The 17,953-nt window shown below is 39.1% G+C and overlaps 2 protein-coding genes across 2 annotated transcripts; both read left to right on the top strand.

Moving 5' to 3' along the window:
- The first annotated feature begins 1,923 nt into the window (after positions 1-1,923).
- wdr82 (WD repeat domain 82) lies at positions 1,924-7,227 on the top strand. The gene is made up of 9 exons (XM_049581443.1): positions 1,924-2,304; positions 3,246-3,343; positions 3,995-4,061; positions 4,172-4,271; positions 4,388-4,504; positions 4,620-4,775; positions 5,073-5,142; positions 5,359-5,501; positions 6,992-7,227. Exons 1-9 carry the CDS (start codon positions 2,144-2,146, stop codon positions 7,019-7,021), a joined length of 942 nt encoding a protein of 313 aa, XP_049437400.1. The 5' UTR covers positions 1,924-2,143; the 3' UTR covers positions 7,022-7,227.
- Positions 7,228-7,844: 617 nt separating this feature from the next.
- LOC125891862 (twinfilin-2) lies at positions 7,845-16,941 on the top strand. Its single transcript, XM_049581432.1, has 9 exons — positions 7,845-8,193; positions 11,877-12,055; positions 13,473-13,568; positions 13,693-13,797; positions 13,906-13,920; positions 14,092-14,217; positions 15,063-15,213; positions 15,632-15,753; positions 16,246-16,941. Exons 1-9 carry the CDS (start codon positions 8,097-8,099, stop codon positions 16,411-16,413), a joined length of 1,059 nt encoding a protein of 352 aa, XP_049437389.1. The 5' UTR covers positions 7,845-8,096; the 3' UTR covers positions 16,414-16,941.
- The last annotated feature ends 1,012 nt before the right edge of the window (positions 16,942-17,953 follow it).

The following is a 17,953-nucleotide window of genomic DNA, read 5'->3' on the forward strand; positions in this document are numbered from 1 at the left end:
CAAAATCAGTTGAAAGCTTAGTGGTGGTGACGTCAAGAGTCATGCGACTGTGGAGTAGTCATGTAGTCCGTTAAATCCTAACGTTAGCTTTTTACTTCTGGCGATCGCATTTAAGCTTCAAATGCAGTATGAAAGGTGTTCATATGTGAAGATTATCTCGCTGAACAAAACCTGTAAGTATCATAAACTTGTGTTAGCCACAGAGCTTATTTTCTGACATAATCCAAAATGCAATGCAAAAATCACATTCACTTTCTCTTCCAGGAACCAGCGCGATGCTAAACTTCCGGGTTTTGACGTCAGCCCTGGCACACTCTATAGAGACAATTTCTAATAGACAAAGACAGACATGGGCTTATTGTAATACAGATGTTAACATCTTAAGGGTTACATTGTTTAAATAAGTGTAAAAATTGTAATTGTATAAATAAATTTTAAAAATATAACCTTCTGTTGTCTCTATAAAGCAGTCGTGTTCATTTGATCGTAGTGCTGCGTTTAAAAAAAAAAAACTATGACAAAAACTAAGCAGCTTATGAACATCAGGAAAGATGCTTACAAAAACAAAATAAATAAAAATAATTAACTATTAATTAATAATTAATTTTATATAAAAAATAAATAGTTAATGATAAAATAAATAATGTTATATATAACATTATTTATTTTATCATTAACTATTTATTTTTTTATTTAATATTAATATTATGTTATATATAACATTATTTATTTTATCATTAACTATTTATTTTTTATTAATATACATATATACTCTCCATTATAAAGAGCATAAAATTGGATTAAGCTTTTTATTCTCCATGGTTTGGAAAAGTTACGCCAGTTCCTGTTTTCGCTGCAGAGAGGTAAGTTTGTCCTAAAGCTTGTCACTGTGTTTATCCATTGCACTTGTCCCTTTAGCAGTGAAGGTGACTACAAATGGGGTGGGAGTGGGTAGTGTCCGGTTTTGGAAAGGCCTGTGGTATTGGTATTCCATAAAATTTAAATTAATCGCCCAGTCCCTTTTACTAGCTACACAATTTGGCAAATAAAGGCCTGTCTCCATTAGAGACCTTGTCTGGTTGCCAGAATGTTCATTTGGAAGAAGTTCCCTGGATATATAAAAGCAGATTGTTGACTACCAACTTGATTTGAAATAAATTATCTTTTTAGATCATGCATACAAATATAAATGTTTGAACTTTTGTCAGTATGGAGATGAGAGAGAACCAGAAGTCATTCAGATTTATCTGCATGACAAAAAACATAAAGTCAGAATATGTGTCCATTCCTCGATTACCCTGTATGTTATTTATATTCCTTTAATTTGTAAGGGTCCACCAATCAAAGGAGTCGGAGGTGTTTTTCACAAAAATTAATCCAAATTATGAACATTGTTTTAACAGGATAAAGTGGTGTTGTATCGATATGCTGGGTATGTTATTCAAAGGCTAATTTTCATACATGTAGTATTCATCCTGGTTCAAATAAATGAATGATTGTATTTCCCATCTTTGCTGAGCAACAGTTTTGTGTAAAAGGAATTAAAGGCCTGTCCCATATAGACACCTGTCCCTAATATAAGACTGCTGAGTTCAGTGATTCAAGCAAATAATCTCAATCTAACTATTATTATAAATATATATAATCTGTCAATTATATCTGATTAAGTGATTAATAATCTAGTCTCTGAAATGTCAAAATAGTAAAATGAAATGCCCATTTCAACTTTTCAGAGCCTAGGGTGACATTTAGTAATGGCTTCTGTTATCCAAACAATACTTCAAAACATATTAATATACAATTATATGTGACTAAGAAATCAGTCCTCACAACCGCTATTCCAAGATGCAACTATCGCGATAACACACAGTGTGGTTTCCGACTGATGCGCATGTCAGACGTTGAATATGCGCGTCACCGAGGTAGCGAAGGCGGTGCTTTTCCCTCCCTCCTCACTCCCGTGGATCAGAAGTATCACAGGCGGGCTTTCGTCGCTGTTTTTGAACCATACTTCTTTAAAATAAGAACTGTTAGCAACAATACAGTTCATATAAATAAATCCTAGATATAATAAGTGACATTTGTACGCAGGTTTAAAGCAAAACGAGGGCCTTCTTCCCCTCAGACACAGACAGAGGCCATCATGAAGCTGACGGACAATGTGCTGCGGAGCTTCAGAGTTGCTAAGGTGTTCCGAGAAAACTCTGACAAAATTAATTGTTTCGACTTCAGTTCAAACGGAGAAACAATTATTTCCAGCAGCGACGACGATTCCTTAGTCTTGTACGACTGCCAAGAGGGAAAGTAAGAGCGGATTTTGTTCATTATACTCTATTGTTTTTGACGTTAGCTAGTTGCTATGCTAGCTAGCGAGGCCTGCTGCACTGCGACCAGCAGCGGTTGTATGAGATGTGAAATTACTGTATGTAAAAAAAAAAAAAAAAAAAAAGCTGCTACGTTGATTTAGTCAGTTTCAAGTCCCTTATGTTATTAGCCAGTAAGTAATATGCTAAGTAGCCAATGTGGTGTTAAAGCCGGACCTCCTTCTATTAAAACTAACGATACGTTGGATGTAACGTTGCCATTAAATAGGCTAGAAATTGTTAGGTATGTTTGAGTTGGAAAAAACCCCATTAGTGGTGTAACAGGGCCCGTTAATATCAATGGATCCATCAGTGATTATGAGTAAAAGGTTATGTATATCATCAGTCACCAACCATTTTGATATTTTAGTAATTGACTAGTAATAGGCTGCTTTAAAGCTGGTGCTGGTTGCAGCTCCTCGGATGTGAACACTTCATAAACATTTGTGACTGATTTCACCGTTTTCTGTCACTTTGTAGTCCAAATAATTAATTAATATTCTAGGTAACCAATTAAGTAAAGTAACCAATAATAAATGTAATTGCTATTTGCAGCCTTACAGTAATCTATCAGTAATTTTCTGATTTACAGGTTACAAATGCTGAGCACTATGCGTCAGAGCTCAAAGCAGTGTATTAAAATTGCGGACCAGCAGACAAAAACTCTAAATGTTAAAATCATAAAGATTAAAAACAGAATAAGCAAGTATCTCTGCATACAGGCTGTAGCCTTGGTGCGTTCTGTATTTTTTGAAATGGTAATAAATAGTAGTAATTACAAAGAGAAAACTAGATTATTCATCAGCATAGATTGATGTCTTGTAGTTATTGAAATGCTAACACACTTTCTTTTTCTTCCCTATATTATCTGATTTATGGCAGACCCAAGAGGACACTCTACAGTAAAAAGTATGGAGTGGATCTGATCAGGTACACACATGCTGCAAACACTGTGGTCTACAGTTCCAACAAAATCGATGGTATGTTGATGCACAAATACTTGTTGGTAGTTTTTGTGTGGTCTCGTGGTATGAATAAGTTTCAGGTTGTGTTCGATGTGTGTTGATATATCGAAGGATGAGGAATTCATCAACAAATCAAGTATCACAATGTATTTTTGTCTGTATGATAATGTGGTATTTGTGGTCATTAATTACCAAATGAGGGCCAAACAAGAAGAAATGTTTATTGTGCATTTCATTCGGCTGGAGATGTCGTAAAAATACAGGAAAGTGAATCCTTTTTCTGCAGCACAGGAGAAGACAACATTAAAGTTACATCACAATATTAGTATTATCTAAATCTTAACATTGCCGTTGCTGTAGGCTACAGTGTGTAACTGGTTGGACTGTGTTGGATGTGTTCATGACTCCAATGAACCGTTGCTGGATCGGGGGGATATACTGCTCACTTTGGTCTGAGGTAGTTGTTTGTACAGTTTGAGGGTCTGTGATTCTGCCCCATACAGGAGCTAACTGTACAAGTGACTGCCTTGCCCACGGTTGAGTCGACTCATCAGACCTGCCTCTTATCAACTTCATGTTTGGTTATTAGCTTGTTTCCTACTGTTGCTGCTTGTCATGTCTAATGTATGAAATGGTAATTTCGATGTTGTGTTGCGATTCTTTCAGATACTATCCGGTACTTGTCGCTTCATGACAACAAATACATCCGCTACTTTCCTGGACATAACAAAAGGTGAGGACTGGATCTATGCTAATGTGTCTGTATCTTGATTTGACGTTAAATGGTGAGTTACGAAGTTTCTCTGTTATCATGTTTTCCTTTTTTTGTGTGTGTGTGACCAGAGTGACATCTCTATCCATGTCTCCTGTGGACGACACATTTATTTCCGGCTCATTAGATAAAACAATCAGACTATGGGATTTGCGGTCACCTAATTGCCAGGTGGGTACCCTTTTTATTCGGTGAGCCTCCACTGGTGTTGCTCTAATATGTAATATGAAATTGTAAAAGAGGGATATAGCTGACTCTGACCTTCTCTTGTTATCTGTCAACTTTAGGGTCTGATGCACCTGCAGGGGAAGCCAGTGTGCTCCTTTGATCCAGAGGGTCTCATTTTTGCTGCAGGAATAAATTCAGAGATGGTTAAACTTTATGATCTGCGGTCATTTGACAAGGTACAAACTGTTTATATGAGAGAGGGACTATTCATTATGTATGCATGTCTAATACTAAAAGTAAAACACTTTAATTTAAAAGGAGTTAAATATTTATAATGCCTCTTATCAACAGGGTCCTTTTGCAACCTTCAAGCTTCAGTACGACCGGACATGCGAGTGGACAGGACTCAAGTTTAGCAATGACGGAAAACTCATTCTTCTTTCCACTAATGGTGGAGCCCTTCGCATCTTAGACGCTTTTAAGGGTGCTGTGCTACATTCCTTTGGGGTAAGAGATGACTCATGGACACACATAATGTGCAATTACCTGAAAGGAAAACACAAAGACATATCCAATCTACATGACAGGGTTAAGACAGTGTGTTAGTGAAAACTACAAATGTTTGGAAAACACACACAGTCAACTCACACCTGTTCAATGACACTTTAAAACAGTGACGGTATTTTTATGTGTTACCATTTATGTTTTACATAAAAATATGAGGATTTGAAAACGCACGGTTCACTGTTGCAGTACGAATTTGTACAAAATAATTGCTCATGGATGCTCTTCATGCACCTGCAGGGCTACAACAACAGTAAAGGTGTAACACTGGAGGCATCGTTCACTCCCGATTCTCAGTTTGTCATGATCGGTAAGTTAAAAATCGCCTTTTCTCTTTTCATTTCTGTAGTGTTGGAAATTGATTCATACATTATGTCATGTAAGGCAGAACCACACATTTAATACAATATCTATAATACCGTTCTTTCCGCAAATGACAGTATTTTTAAAGATTTCAGGACTTTGCCATCATATTACAGAGCCCGTCATGTTTTTATGTAATGTTTGTTTTCTTCATATATTTCAGGCTCTGAGGACGGAAAGATCCACGTGTGGAATGCAGAGAGCGGTATGAAGGTGGCATTGTTAGACGGGAAGCACACAGGACCAATAACCTGCCTGCAGTTCAACCCCAAGTTCATGACGTTTGCAAGTGCCTGCTCCAACATGGTGAGTGTCAGATTTTGAAGTTGCAGTATGCTGCATTTCCACTTCATGCAACAGCACATCTCTTTGCTAATCAGGGTTTTAACAGATCCTTAAAAAGTCTTAAAAGGTATTGAATTCATTAATCTAAAAAGTAAGGCCTGAATTGGTGTTAATATGTCTCAATTTTTTTAAAAGTCCTAAAAATGTTAAGAAATGGGAAGTAGCATTTTGTTAATGGTATTTTTCTGACCTTGCATTGTAAAATCTCAAAATAATTTACAGAACGCTTCTTGCATTAACATCTCACAGATCAGGACTCAAATTTTGTTTCTGTCTGGGATGATTAGAGCAGAGGATTCACTGTGTGCTAGCTAAATACCCTGGATGACATGGGGAGGTGCAACCAAAATTGACAGTTAGACCAAGATTTCACAGTGTGGTTGAAATCGATACAAGGCAGTGCATACAAGGCTTGGTTTGTGTATGTAAACAGTTTTTTAAACTCAATGCAATGAGAATCAAGGTAGTGAAACCCCAAATGCAGGGTGAGAAATACAAAATCCCTAACAAACTGCAGGTATTTCTCAGTTTTAAGTTACAATAAACATTTGGGCAAAAGTGTCCCCAACCCTAAGTAATAAAAAGTCTTACATCTAACTTGGCTTCAGCTGTAGGAACCCTGTCTACTGGACTCAGTCTTTTATGGTTTTCCATTAGCAAAAGGTGCTAATCGTAATTAGTTTCTGGTACTTTTTCTGGTATCACCTCAGTCGAAGTTCCAAGCAAGCTGAGCAGATACTAGAAGGTGAGTTTTAAACACTGCAGACCACTTATTTGTCAGAGAGACACGTGACAACCTACACAAACCCACCATTTTAAAACAGCCATGCTACCATCAGTAGCGACTGCAATGTTTTTATTCACTCGACCCAGATTTTTAAAAAATGGACAGCCCGCAAAATACACCATCCATAGTTGCTGAAATAAGGATTCAGTGGGTGTTGTACTGAAGAAAGGGTCGTAATCCCGCCTACACTGAGGGGGTTACTAGCTACAGTGGAAAACAAAATATAGAAAAACACACCTGGTACCGAAAGTGAGTAGATGGATGTACATGTCGGCCATCTTAGTTATCTTGGAGGAACTTTGCAACAATAACATGTATTTAATGTGATCACTAAAGTCACAAAATTCCTGAACCTATCTTGTTTCTTCTGTCACAGTATTACACTCTTTTGTGACTTAAACACTGATGACACCATCAATGACTCAACCCCATATCCACACACTTGATATAACTCTATGCTGTGTGTGTGCATGACTGTGAGCTTATAACATGACATGATGAGTCACATGTTTTCAGTGTTCTTTCATCTTCCCCTGTCGGCAGATGGGGAAGATGTAAAGCAAGACAGCGTCAAAGTAAATTAGCTATACATATGTCTTTTAGTTCAAGTAAGAAAAAGGGTCGTTATGTGACAAATTATTTTGAATGCTTTCTCATCTTTCAGGCATTCTGGCTCCCGACCATCGATGACTGATGACAGCAGAGTGAAGGAAGGCTTCTGTTGAAGGCCAGAGTCGCAGTGAGCAGCAGGGGTCAGCACAGCCGCCTCGGTGTAAATTTCACAGGAAGTGTGACCCACTAAATTCAAATTGTAAATAAGTAGTTTGCAGAAACAGAACATTTGTCTATTCTTTTTTTTTTATATATTTCTATTTAACATTAAAACTTTTCTTTGTAAGATGTTGGTTTTGTCAGTGTATTATTGTGCTGTGTGCACGCGTATTACACAAGTCGTGAAGAGATGCAGTGTTGCAAGAATTATTTATCCGAATCAAGCATGGAAAAAACTGTCAGCACGACCAGGTAGTTTGTGATAGGAAAAACATCTTACACAATCTGTTGACCATCATGCCTTTCATGTGTGGAGTAAGATGAGATTGAATAAGTTGGGTAAACTTTCCAAAGCAATGTTCCTGCTATATCCCAAATCATTGTGATGTGTTATACATACACAGCAGGATATTTTTTCGCTCAAACAGTACGTGGTAAAAGTAAGAAAGCCCACTTCTCTGTGTTCCCACTTCTCTGGCCCAAGGGTTTTACCGTCCCACCAGTAGCTTGTGACAATACATCTGACTCGAATTGTTCCTGGCCCAGAAGCTGGTAATTAGGTTTGCAGGTCACAGTGTCTTCCTCCACTGTAGGTGGGGGTGTGTGGTGGGGGTGTCACAGGCCAGTACCCAGGCCAGGACAGTCAGTCACTGGGAGCTAAATTTGGGAGAGAGGTGATCAGGTTCCCTGTCTGTGTACACATGATACTGTCCTAGTTACTTGAGCGATGCCCCTTCTCACACTGTCACACACTCTGAACGAGTCCAGACACACTCAGCGATCCTCTCCTTCAGCAGTCAGGACTGTACTTAGAAGAGGTAGAACAACGTTAAGGACATATTTTTAAACAGGCTCCTCTGGTTGGACTTAGTGTCTCTTGACTGGACTGAATATTTGGGCCTGGTGCTGCGGCGCTCCAGTCCTGCCTGTAGCTTCTTGTCTGTCTCTCGACACCCCTGCTACAGTGCTTGGCGGGAGGAAGAGACTGCTGACCCGCCATGTTTCTCGCACTAGTGGTGACGCCAGAGCTGAGGGAGTTCCTGGCCAGGGCAAGAGGTGGAGCAGTGCGCCTCATCAAGGTGCGCATCCAAGACGGTGAGTGACCCAGGACGGTGTGCAGTGGAGCAGTCAAACACTGGATTGAGATGAGTGATATAAATCCTCCCTGACATTAGTTGTCTGTATCAAATACATCATGTTTGATCATTTAACTTAAAGTGTACAGTAGGAGGGTTGGATTAAATCTGAGCAAACATTTTAATCTGTTGGGTAATGGTCCAGAGCCCGTCACATTATAATACTGGGACTCAACAAGTCATTGTCATCTGGACACTATCTAAAGATGCATCCTTGATACAGTGGTTCAGTGTTTATGAATTTTGCTCCCTTAAAATGAAACATATCTACTTGTGACCTCTGATCACACATTATGGTCTTGATAGGGACTTGAGTTGAGCAGGTTTTAGAGACCTGTAAAAGGTGAAAGTATCCATTGTTCACAATAAAAAGTAGTTCTCCTTTCTTACCCCTTAAATTATTAGATTTTCTTGGGATGCTTTGAGGTATACAGGTTCGAAACCACTACTTTATAACATCTGTAGTGGCCTCAAGTGGCTCAGAAAGTTTTCAAACCAGCCATGTCGTCTCCTTGTCACGAGCTGCCAACTCTTTGTTCTTAAACTATTCATCCGTGGTTTTCAAATTCAATGTTACAGTTTCGAGGATCTCAGTTTTGTTCTCTCTGACTGCACCGATGGCAATAAGCAGAAATTGCAGGTGTATTTTTGGATCTAATTTCTCAGAGATCCAAACAATGTTGCTTTTGTCACTTCAACACTTTCTCTCTCTGTTTGGCCCCTGTAACCATTCACTTGCAAGAATTGCAGAGACCAGACACAAAAAAAGCAGTATGCTGCTTCACACACAAGTGAGTTGAAGAGCGGGTCTGTTGCATTAGCTCTGCTTACCCTCTCTGACAGACCAAATTCACGGGAGATTTTTCCCGGGAATGTCGCCACATACACCCAGTTCCTAATACTTCAAATGTGAGCACTTTCATCAGTGGGCCAAAGACTCAATATCCATTGTGTTATCTCATTCAGCCATAGATAGTGACTCAAAAGACATTTATTTAAATTAAAAACGTCAAGATTATTACTTTGGGTTACATTTAATTGTACTTCCTCAGCCCTCTAAAACATGTTCTAATGAAACTACTGATTTCAATTCATCCCCAGTTTTTTCCTCTCATGTATCAATTAGCCTGCGATTACATCAGAGTCACAGCTGAGCGCAGAGTCATGTATTTTTGTGATAAACTGTTATGGGTGGGGGAAAATCGATGCAGCATGGTATCGCCTTTTGTGTGATTATATTGTATCGTATCATAGTGTCAAGTACCAATATTTTTATTATATAGACTATTGATATGACAAATACAAATGAAAATTTTGGTGGCCTACTGGAATAACACACCAAGTTTACTGGTGCCAAAAAGTTGCTGAAGTGAGATGGACAGACTGAAAACTCACCTTATTAGATAAAACAGATGTTGACAACGTTAGACAACATAATTTACAGTTGAAAAAAGGTAATAAATCACACTGTATTTTATTGCAGTATTCAGCATATTGCAGAGTAAAATCACAATTGCGACTTAGGTATCACGATAATATCGTATCGTGGATTCTCTGGTCATTCCCACCCATATAAACCATGTTGTTTACTGAACGACATAAAAGATTTTTAACCCATTTCTCAAGTTGTGACGATATTTCCTCATGTGGGTGGTCAGAAATGTCATCTCACTTTGTTTGTTCTACACAACACACACAAAAAATTATTTTGTATAATTAATTAGCAGAATACAGTGTCACATCAGTACAGACTAATATAATGACTAATATATTTTTTGTTGTTTTTCAAATTTTGTTTGAAAAAACTGATGAGGGACATGTTATTTCCGGCTCCTGTTTTTGTTTGGGTTAAAACAGAATATTTGTTCATCCAGATGGTTGGAAGATCCTTTTAAACATTTTGGAAATACCTTAAGAACAGCATTAACTGTTGCTGGGTATCTATTTTAATTTAATTTCATTTAATTTTATTTTAGTCATTTATTTTTTCAGAAAAGTTGTTGCTCAGCTCTGTGACTCAAGCACAAACCATGGCTTCATGTCAGAATAACCTCGAGGCATCACACGTAGACGTGTCTTGGTATTAAGGGATCACAAACAACAAACAAAGTTGCTAAACCCCGGCTACAGACGGGCTTTATCTAACTTCTAGGAATAGAGTGGCAGCTGTGTGAGAACAGACCTCCAGTGTGTCAGCTGAGCAGCACATGTGAAAACTGGTCAGTGAGGCAATGGGTCTCTAGGTAGGAGATTATGGAGGTGGACTGATATGTCGGTGAGGTGTTTATATCTTGTTTTGGTATCTGACGCTGTAATCTGATTCGTGACAGATGCATTCTGGGGCTATCTTTGTGGACTGTGCCTCTCGCATCAAATATTTGCTCTCATATTTGAAGCATTGATGTCAACAGATTTGAGCTCGGTGCAAAAAGAGCGTCAGGCCCGTCTGACTTCCTTACTGAAGCACTGTGATCTTCCCCGGGTGTCACTCGGCTATTTTGAGCGGCATGTGACGTGACATGGTGGCTTGCTGCTGCTGCCTGGTGACACTCGTGTTCGTTCCAATGTCAAAAGAGAAACAAGATCATTCTGGTTGATTTCATCACCGCTGGCTTTGGTGTGCCACTTGGTTTCCTGTCACCAAACTGTCCCCTCATAACTTATGCCTCATGATTAATTACTTTGTTTTAAACTCTGAGGCAAAGAAACCCACAGTGAGTTATTAACGTACAGTTTAACACTATGGACCTATAAAGACAGGGACTGAGAGAGAATGGCTGGTGGAAAGTATGTGAGCGTGCAGAGCCGGAATGTGTTGTGGCTCAAAATAGCAACAAGCCCCAAGAGACAGTCAGGAAATCCCCCTGCACCCCACAAGGACATCAGACTTTAGGTTTATGTTTTGTGGCTTCCAGGCTATTAAAGTTTTGATTATGTGTTGCAGAGCAGAGTCAGAAATTAAACACACATTAATCTTTGCCTTCTTTCACCACAGCACAGGGAGCAAACAGAGAGAGCAAACACTGAGACCTCATGGACTCTCAGCTGAGGTTTGCAGGCTGAGTTTAAGAGTTTACACATGAAGTTCGTGATCAATCAGACTTCATAGAGCTACAACACAAAGTCAGTTAATGTATTAGTCAGAAAATGTTTTAATAATCAACCAAAAATGCCAATTTTTGTCCAGTTATAGCTTCTCATATGTGAAGATTTGTCGCTTTTCTCTGTTTCATAACACTGTAAATGGAATACTTAAAATTTGGGCAACAGATGTTTGAAGGTGTCACTTTGGACTCATTTTATAGACCAATCCTTTAAAGCCTATGTAATGTAAAACGTAACTGTACTTCAGTCAAAGGAGTGAAAATATAAGGCTCATTTAAATTCAAAAAATTAAAAGAAAATAATAATTTAGTGGGCAGATTTAAGCATGATAGAGTTGGGAATATGAATAGAGTAACATTTTGTCTGATGTCCCTCCAAATAGGTCATGCATGGTGTCAATGTTTGGCTCAATGAGCAGTAATCCTCCTGCATGTAAATGATTATTGTCCATGACTGTGTCTGTGTGCTCTGCAAAGGGCAGGCTACATATAGGAGGGGGGGGTGAAGGTATGTGATGAGTACTGGTCTGATTTTCAGAGCAGCTGGTGCTGGGGGCCTACAGAGAGCCGGAGAAGAGCTGGGACCAGGATTATGATCGCTTCCTGCTTCCTCTCCTGGACGACCAGGAACCCTGTTACATCCTGTACCGCCTCGACTCCCAGAATGCACAGGGCTACGAGTGGATCTTCGTATCGTGGTCTCCTGATCAGTCTCCAGTATGTCGTACAACATAGTCTTAATTCTGCGCAACATACTGAAGATATATACACACATTGCTGCTAATAAAGAAAGCCTCAAATGTATATCTTTTAGGGAATTTAAAGGAGTATTCCACCAATTTAGTACTGCATTTCAGTATGATTATGAAATTCTGCACACTGCTGATCACATTCACTCACTTTACTAACGTCATATTGGTCCTCAGACAAGATGTGTACAGCTATCAGTACCATATGTACAGGTATGTTAACATAGCTCTGGAAAGTGGGTGCACCATGTACAAAGGCAACATTCTTGCCACAGCAGCTGCGGGTTTGATTCTATCCCACAGCCTTTTGTTGCATGTCATGCCCTCCCTCTCCCCTCTTCACACTTTGAAGGCAAAAGCCCCCAAAAATTAATCTAAAAAAAAAAAAAAAACAAAAACAAAAAAACACTAACCTGCACCTATAGTACCTCCCTGGATCAGTGAGGTCATCTGATTGTAAAGACAACCATACTAGAGTATTGTAGTTTTAATCAGTTATAAAGTAATAAAATACACAAGGAAATATAAATGTAGGAGGGATGTAAAGATATGTATCTTACAGTAGAAAATTATGAAAACATTGTAATTGGCTATGTTTATTAATATTGTGAAAATAGTTATTACAAAGAAAACAGTATTAAAAAAAACAGTGAAGAAAGGTGAATATTGTAAAAAAAAAAAAAAAATCTGTGAATAATCCAAAAAAAAACCCTGAATAATCTGAATTATTACAGTAATAAATTAGATGTCAAATAGGATAGAATAAGATAAGAAGATAAGAATCTGAATATGATACAGAGACATGGAAACCTAAAATCTATGAAGGTTATCTTAGTCGTGCACTAAAAATGCTGGTTCCTACATTTCCCATCATGCAACTCAGTACTACCTTTCATATGTGAGTGTCTTTAACACTCAACAGCCACAGTTTGTATCAGTTTCAACTACTCATGGCATAATCCAAGATAACTCTGATGACATCATCAGGGTTGTGATGATGTCATCAGAGTTACAAGTTACAGCGCCCCTTTAAAACCAGAATCTTGTCCTTATCTTATAATTTGTACTTAAGTATTTCCACTTAATGCTCCTTTATACCTCTATTCCATTACATTCATTTGACAGTTTTAAGTTATTCTGCAGGTTGAAGTATTTAAAAAAAATCAACTTGTAAATGATATTTTATTATTGTAGATTAAGATAATCAGTTGTATAAAAAGTGATTAAAATGAGCTCCATCTTTACAGTTGCAACATTTAAGTGATGAACACATGAATGCATCCCTAATTATTTATTACCATTTTGTCTTGAATTTTTAAAATCAATTTCCACTAGACTGAAACATATACACCCAGTACATATATTTCCCCCTCTGTTGGCTGCAGGTGAAACAAAAGATGCTGTACGCTGCCACCCGCGCCACAGTGAAGAAAGAGTTTGGCGGTGGCCATGTGAAGTATGAGATGTTCGGCACAGCTGAGGTCAGACATATTTACAGTCACTTCACTCTGCAGTGACAGATTGTCTTGTTTTGCTGTGATGGCGTGTTGTAGAGGTGTTTGTCCCGTGCTGCCTGTAAAGGGCCTCTTGTCTTTGCAACACTAGGAGGACATCTGTTTGCTGGGCTACCAGCGCCATGTGTCATCCTGCTCAGCTCCTGCCCCGCTCACATTAGCCGAGCAGGAGCTGCAGAGGATCAAAATCACAGAGGTGAGAGGTCAACATGCTCTCAGCAGTGCTGTCATTGTTGCATGTGCCAAGGTCTAATACAACTTCCTTAATTTGATGTTTAACTTATTGTTGTGGTTTCCTTTTCAGGGCCGGGTTAAACAGGTACGTATCAACTTAGATTTGGGGTGAAAAAAGAAAGACACAGAGTATTAGAGATCATTTATTAAAATACACTTGTACTGCAGCATATTAAATGTAAAGCTGTATTATCCCATTAAAGACTATCTGGAGCTCCATTAAGAGACTTGTGTGTGTGCTTGCTGCCCCCTGCAGGTGAAGACAGAGATCAGCGTGGAGAGTAAGCACCAGACACTTCAGGGCCTCGCTTTCCCACTGCAGGAGACGGCCAAACGAGCCCTGCAGCAACTCGCCCAAAAACGCATCAACTACATACAGCTGGTGAGTTGATACACGTGGAGGCTGATTCATGCCAATGTGATGTTAAAGAATATCCTGTGAGTCGTCATAATGTGAAACCTTCTCCAAAAAGTATCTCAAATAATGAGTTAAGCCCAACCCCACTTCTCCCCCGTGGCCCTTCACCTAGTTTGTGAGTGCACGGGACTGAATAGTGGCCCTTCAGAGCAGAGCCACAATGGCTAGAGGTTGAAATGTTAAACTAGGAAACGAGACAACAGCACTGAGTATCTATGATAGTGTCTCTGAATAATGAGAAACAATACAAAGTCAGAATTTTGAGAGTTTCTCATTATTTAGAGACACTAACTTATTATTTTTGAGATTGTAGCTACTTGTTTTATGTATTTCTATTATTATTTTGAGAAAATGTCTCATTATTTTGAGAGTTTATTGTTTTGAGATACCAACTCATTATTGTAAGAATGATGCTGAATCATTATTTTGAGAAAGTCTGTTATTATTCTGAGGTACCAAGTCATCATTTTGAGATAGTTAATTGAGGCACTGACTTATTCTTTTAAGAAAAAAAGTGTAATTATTTTGTGACTAACTCATTTGAAATACTGAGTCATTATTCTTAGATGTAAACAAATTATTTTGAGAAAGTTTCTTCTTATTTTGACGTATTAAGTCATTACACTGAGGTACTAGCTTATTATTTTAAAATACTAAATCATTTTTTGAGTAGATATAGGCTTCCATATATATGTGTGAGTTTACTAAAATGACAGAGAGACAGTGTCAGTGTTGATACATTAGACTTCTGATGTTTTACTGTGAGAGAAACAAGACATCCTGTACACTGCATTGTGACTGTGTTTCAGAGGTTGGATGTAGAGAAGGAGACGATCGAGCTGGTCCACGCCAACCCCACAGAAACTCGTGATTTGCCCCGCAGGGTTCCAAAAGACACTCCCAGATATCACTTCTTCCTCTACAAACACTCCCACGAAGGAGACTACCTGGAATCTGTCGGTATGTCACTGATTCCCCGTACTCTGATAATCCTCTTCTGTTCACATCTGCACAAGCACGTGCAAAGAGATTTACATCTGTACACCTGGTATGCAGACACTGAGAGACACTGAGAGAGAGGGAGAGAGAGGGAGAGCAATAGTGCAGCTCCTATCGTCTACATCAGTGGCTCCCATTTTGGGTAGTGAGCCCTTAAAATTGAGATACAGTTGCATGTGACTTGTCATGGAAAACAGCCTTGTTGTTGTGTTTTGTTTGAATAAGTTGTATCCAGTAAAGGCTGCATTTAGAGACCAGTCACCCTCCAGTACAATCTGCGGGGGTTATGTCCACAAATTTCAAACCACTAATCTGCAGCAACATAAAACATTCACTTATAATTCTCATAAATAGTCCTCTTCTCTTTCGCTGCCTGCAGTGTTCATCTACTCCATGCCAGGATACAGCTGTAGCATTAAGGAGCGGATGCTGTACTCCAGCTGCAAGAGTCGACTACTGGAGGGAGTGGAGAAAGATTACCATTTGGAAATTGCTAAAAAGGTAACAGATGGATAGAGGGATAGAAATTACACAACACAGTTTGATGGAGGGTTGTAGCTGACAGTGAGACAACTGAGGTCACGTTCTCTGGGTTTTTTCACATGTTTTTGGTATTTAGAGGCAGAATTCTGTGTTTTTAAGACTCACGCCACATCCACAATAACGCACTTTAAAACAAAAGTGTCTCTTTCTTAGCAGTGTGGAGGAGTTTTGACACAGACCTGTAGATCTCAGTGCTGGAGGACAGACTTTATAGAAAATATAATATATATATATATATAATATAATATAATTGATAAATAAAGTGTGGAAAAATTTAAATAACTGACTTTCTAAACTTTCTAAAATCCTAAGTACAGTACAGGCTGTGCCCAACCTCAAGCAAACTCATACAAAGTTACGTAGCTCTGTCTAACGGATTTCATGGCCTAAATTCTGAGTACTCCACTCATGCTTGTTCCCTTTTTTTTTTTTTTTTGCATCCCTGTGCAGTTGGAGATTGATAACGGAGATGAACTGACAGAGGACTTTCTGTACGACGAGGTCCATCCCAAGCAGCACGCTCACAAACAGGCCTTCGCTAAGCCCCGCGGCCCAGCAGGAAAAAGGGGGCACAAGCGCCTCATTAAGGGGACAGGAGGGACCATACAGGACAGCTAGGACGCGGACACATGTCTCCCATAGTTGAGTCTGCAGTTCCAGCCCTCTCCCCATTTGCCCCCAGACCCACTAACACCTCGTCAGGCCCGGAGGAACGAGCTCAGTGATGGATTTCCTCTGCTGTTTGTGTACTGAAACACCTGTGCTGTAGAACTAATGTTTTTGATGGGAATATGCTGATAAATTATCTGACTCCTACAGGCAAATAAATATAAAGACATATATCATTAATCAATAAACAGAACGGTTTATTGATGAGCCTCCTTTTAAAGAGTCAGGCTGAGACCCAGACAGATGGCTTTGTTATTGTGAAGCTAATCTGTCTGGGTCTACCACACATAGATCTGCAGTTTACACTGTAATAATAATAATAATAATAATAATAATAGACTTGTAATGACTTGTAAATGCGTAGTGAGATGTTTCAGTCCTCATGTCCGGCCTTCAGTACAAGTTTTGTATCAACAATGTTTGTAAGACAATAAGAAAGGAAATTCCAATAAATTTTGTTTATACTGTGGTATTAGACCTCCCTGGTACAGATTTGTGTATTCTTTATCCAGCATGGAAATATTTCCTGTCACATGTCTGTAAATGTGCAACACAGTTAGGACGCACTGAGCGTTGTTTGTGGCCTGTTACGCTGAGATGCACATGGGATAATAAATCTCCCATTAAAGAGGCTTTAAATTAGGCCGACAGCTGTACATTCAGGCATCCAGACGACAACACCCTCCTGTCACAGCAGTGTGCGGCGATTGAAAGACAGCACTGTGTTGACTTAACTGCATGAAAATCAATTCAGGAGGAGCTCAGGCCAGCGTCATCTGAGAGTACAGTATGAATGTGCAACCACGTCTGTGTTATCAAACAAGATTCCTAGTAACAAGAACACTTTAATAACCGGTCACAGCTCGGTTTGGCTAATTCGTTTTTGGAAATCGCTTTGGTGGTTATCTCAGCTGTTAGATAATAATCCTCCTCTGCTGTGTCTGCAACATGCCTCTGCAGAGCCTGTGCGGAACTGGACTACAAACTCAGGGACCCTTTATAGGCTGGTACTAATGATGTGCACACACCTAGTCTCTCTGTTAGTACGTTAGTCAAGTAATTGGTTTTAACGGTCTGAGTTGACTTAAGAAATCGAATTAGTTGCATTTATGGTCTTTTCTATAGAGAATGGTGGTGCTCATTAATGAAGCTAATAGTCCAGCTACAGTCATGCTAACGGCTCTCTGGAGCTGCACAGTATACTGCTTTAATCTACTATAGTATAGGCCAAGTCATTGTTTTGCAAGTCACAAGTGAGTCTCAAGTCTTTGCACTCAAGTCCCATGTCAAGACTGACAAGTCAGAGTCAAGTCCCAAGTCCTTCACTTTAAATTCAGGGTTTAAACGGGTCATAATGCGCAAGCTAACGTGCTAGCTTGTATACTTTAATTCCCTATTTGTTGACCACTGTGTAGTTTTTGTACATGAACAAAATTATCGTTGGTCTTGGTTTTTCTGACTGGCGCTCAGTATCGTAACGTTAGTGCTT

This window comes from Epinephelus fuscoguttatus, linkage group LG1 (assembly GCF_011397635.1).
Source record: "Epinephelus fuscoguttatus linkage group LG1, E.fuscoguttatus.final_Chr_v1".
NCBI lineage: Eukaryota > Metazoa > Chordata > Actinopteri > Perciformes > Serranidae > Epinephelus > Epinephelus fuscoguttatus.

Coding starts and splice junctions, on each gene's coding strand:
- LOC125891862 (XM_049581432.1), top strand. CDS start 8,097: ATGTTTCTCGCACTAGTGGTGACGCCAGAGCTGAGGGAGTTCCTGGCC. Junction 12,056..13,472: donor GGTCTCCTGATCAGTCTCCA/GTATGTCGTACA, acceptor TGTTGGCTGCAG/GTGAAACAAAAGATGCTGTA. Junction 15,214..15,631: donor AGACTACCTGGAATCTGTCG/GTATGTCACTGA, acceptor CGCTGCCTGCAG/TGTTCATCTACTCCATGCCA.
- wdr82 (XM_049581443.1), top strand. CDS start 2,144: ATGAAGCTGACGGACAATGTGCTGCGGAGCTTCAGAGTTGCTAAGGTG. Junction 4,776..5,072: donor CTGTGCTACATTCCTTTGGG/GTAAGAGATGAC, acceptor ATGCACCTGCAG/GGCTACAACAACAGTAAAGG. Junction 5,502..6,991: donor CAAGTGCCTGCTCCAACATG/GTGAGTGTCAGA, acceptor CTCATCTTTCAG/GCATTCTGGCTCCCGACCAT.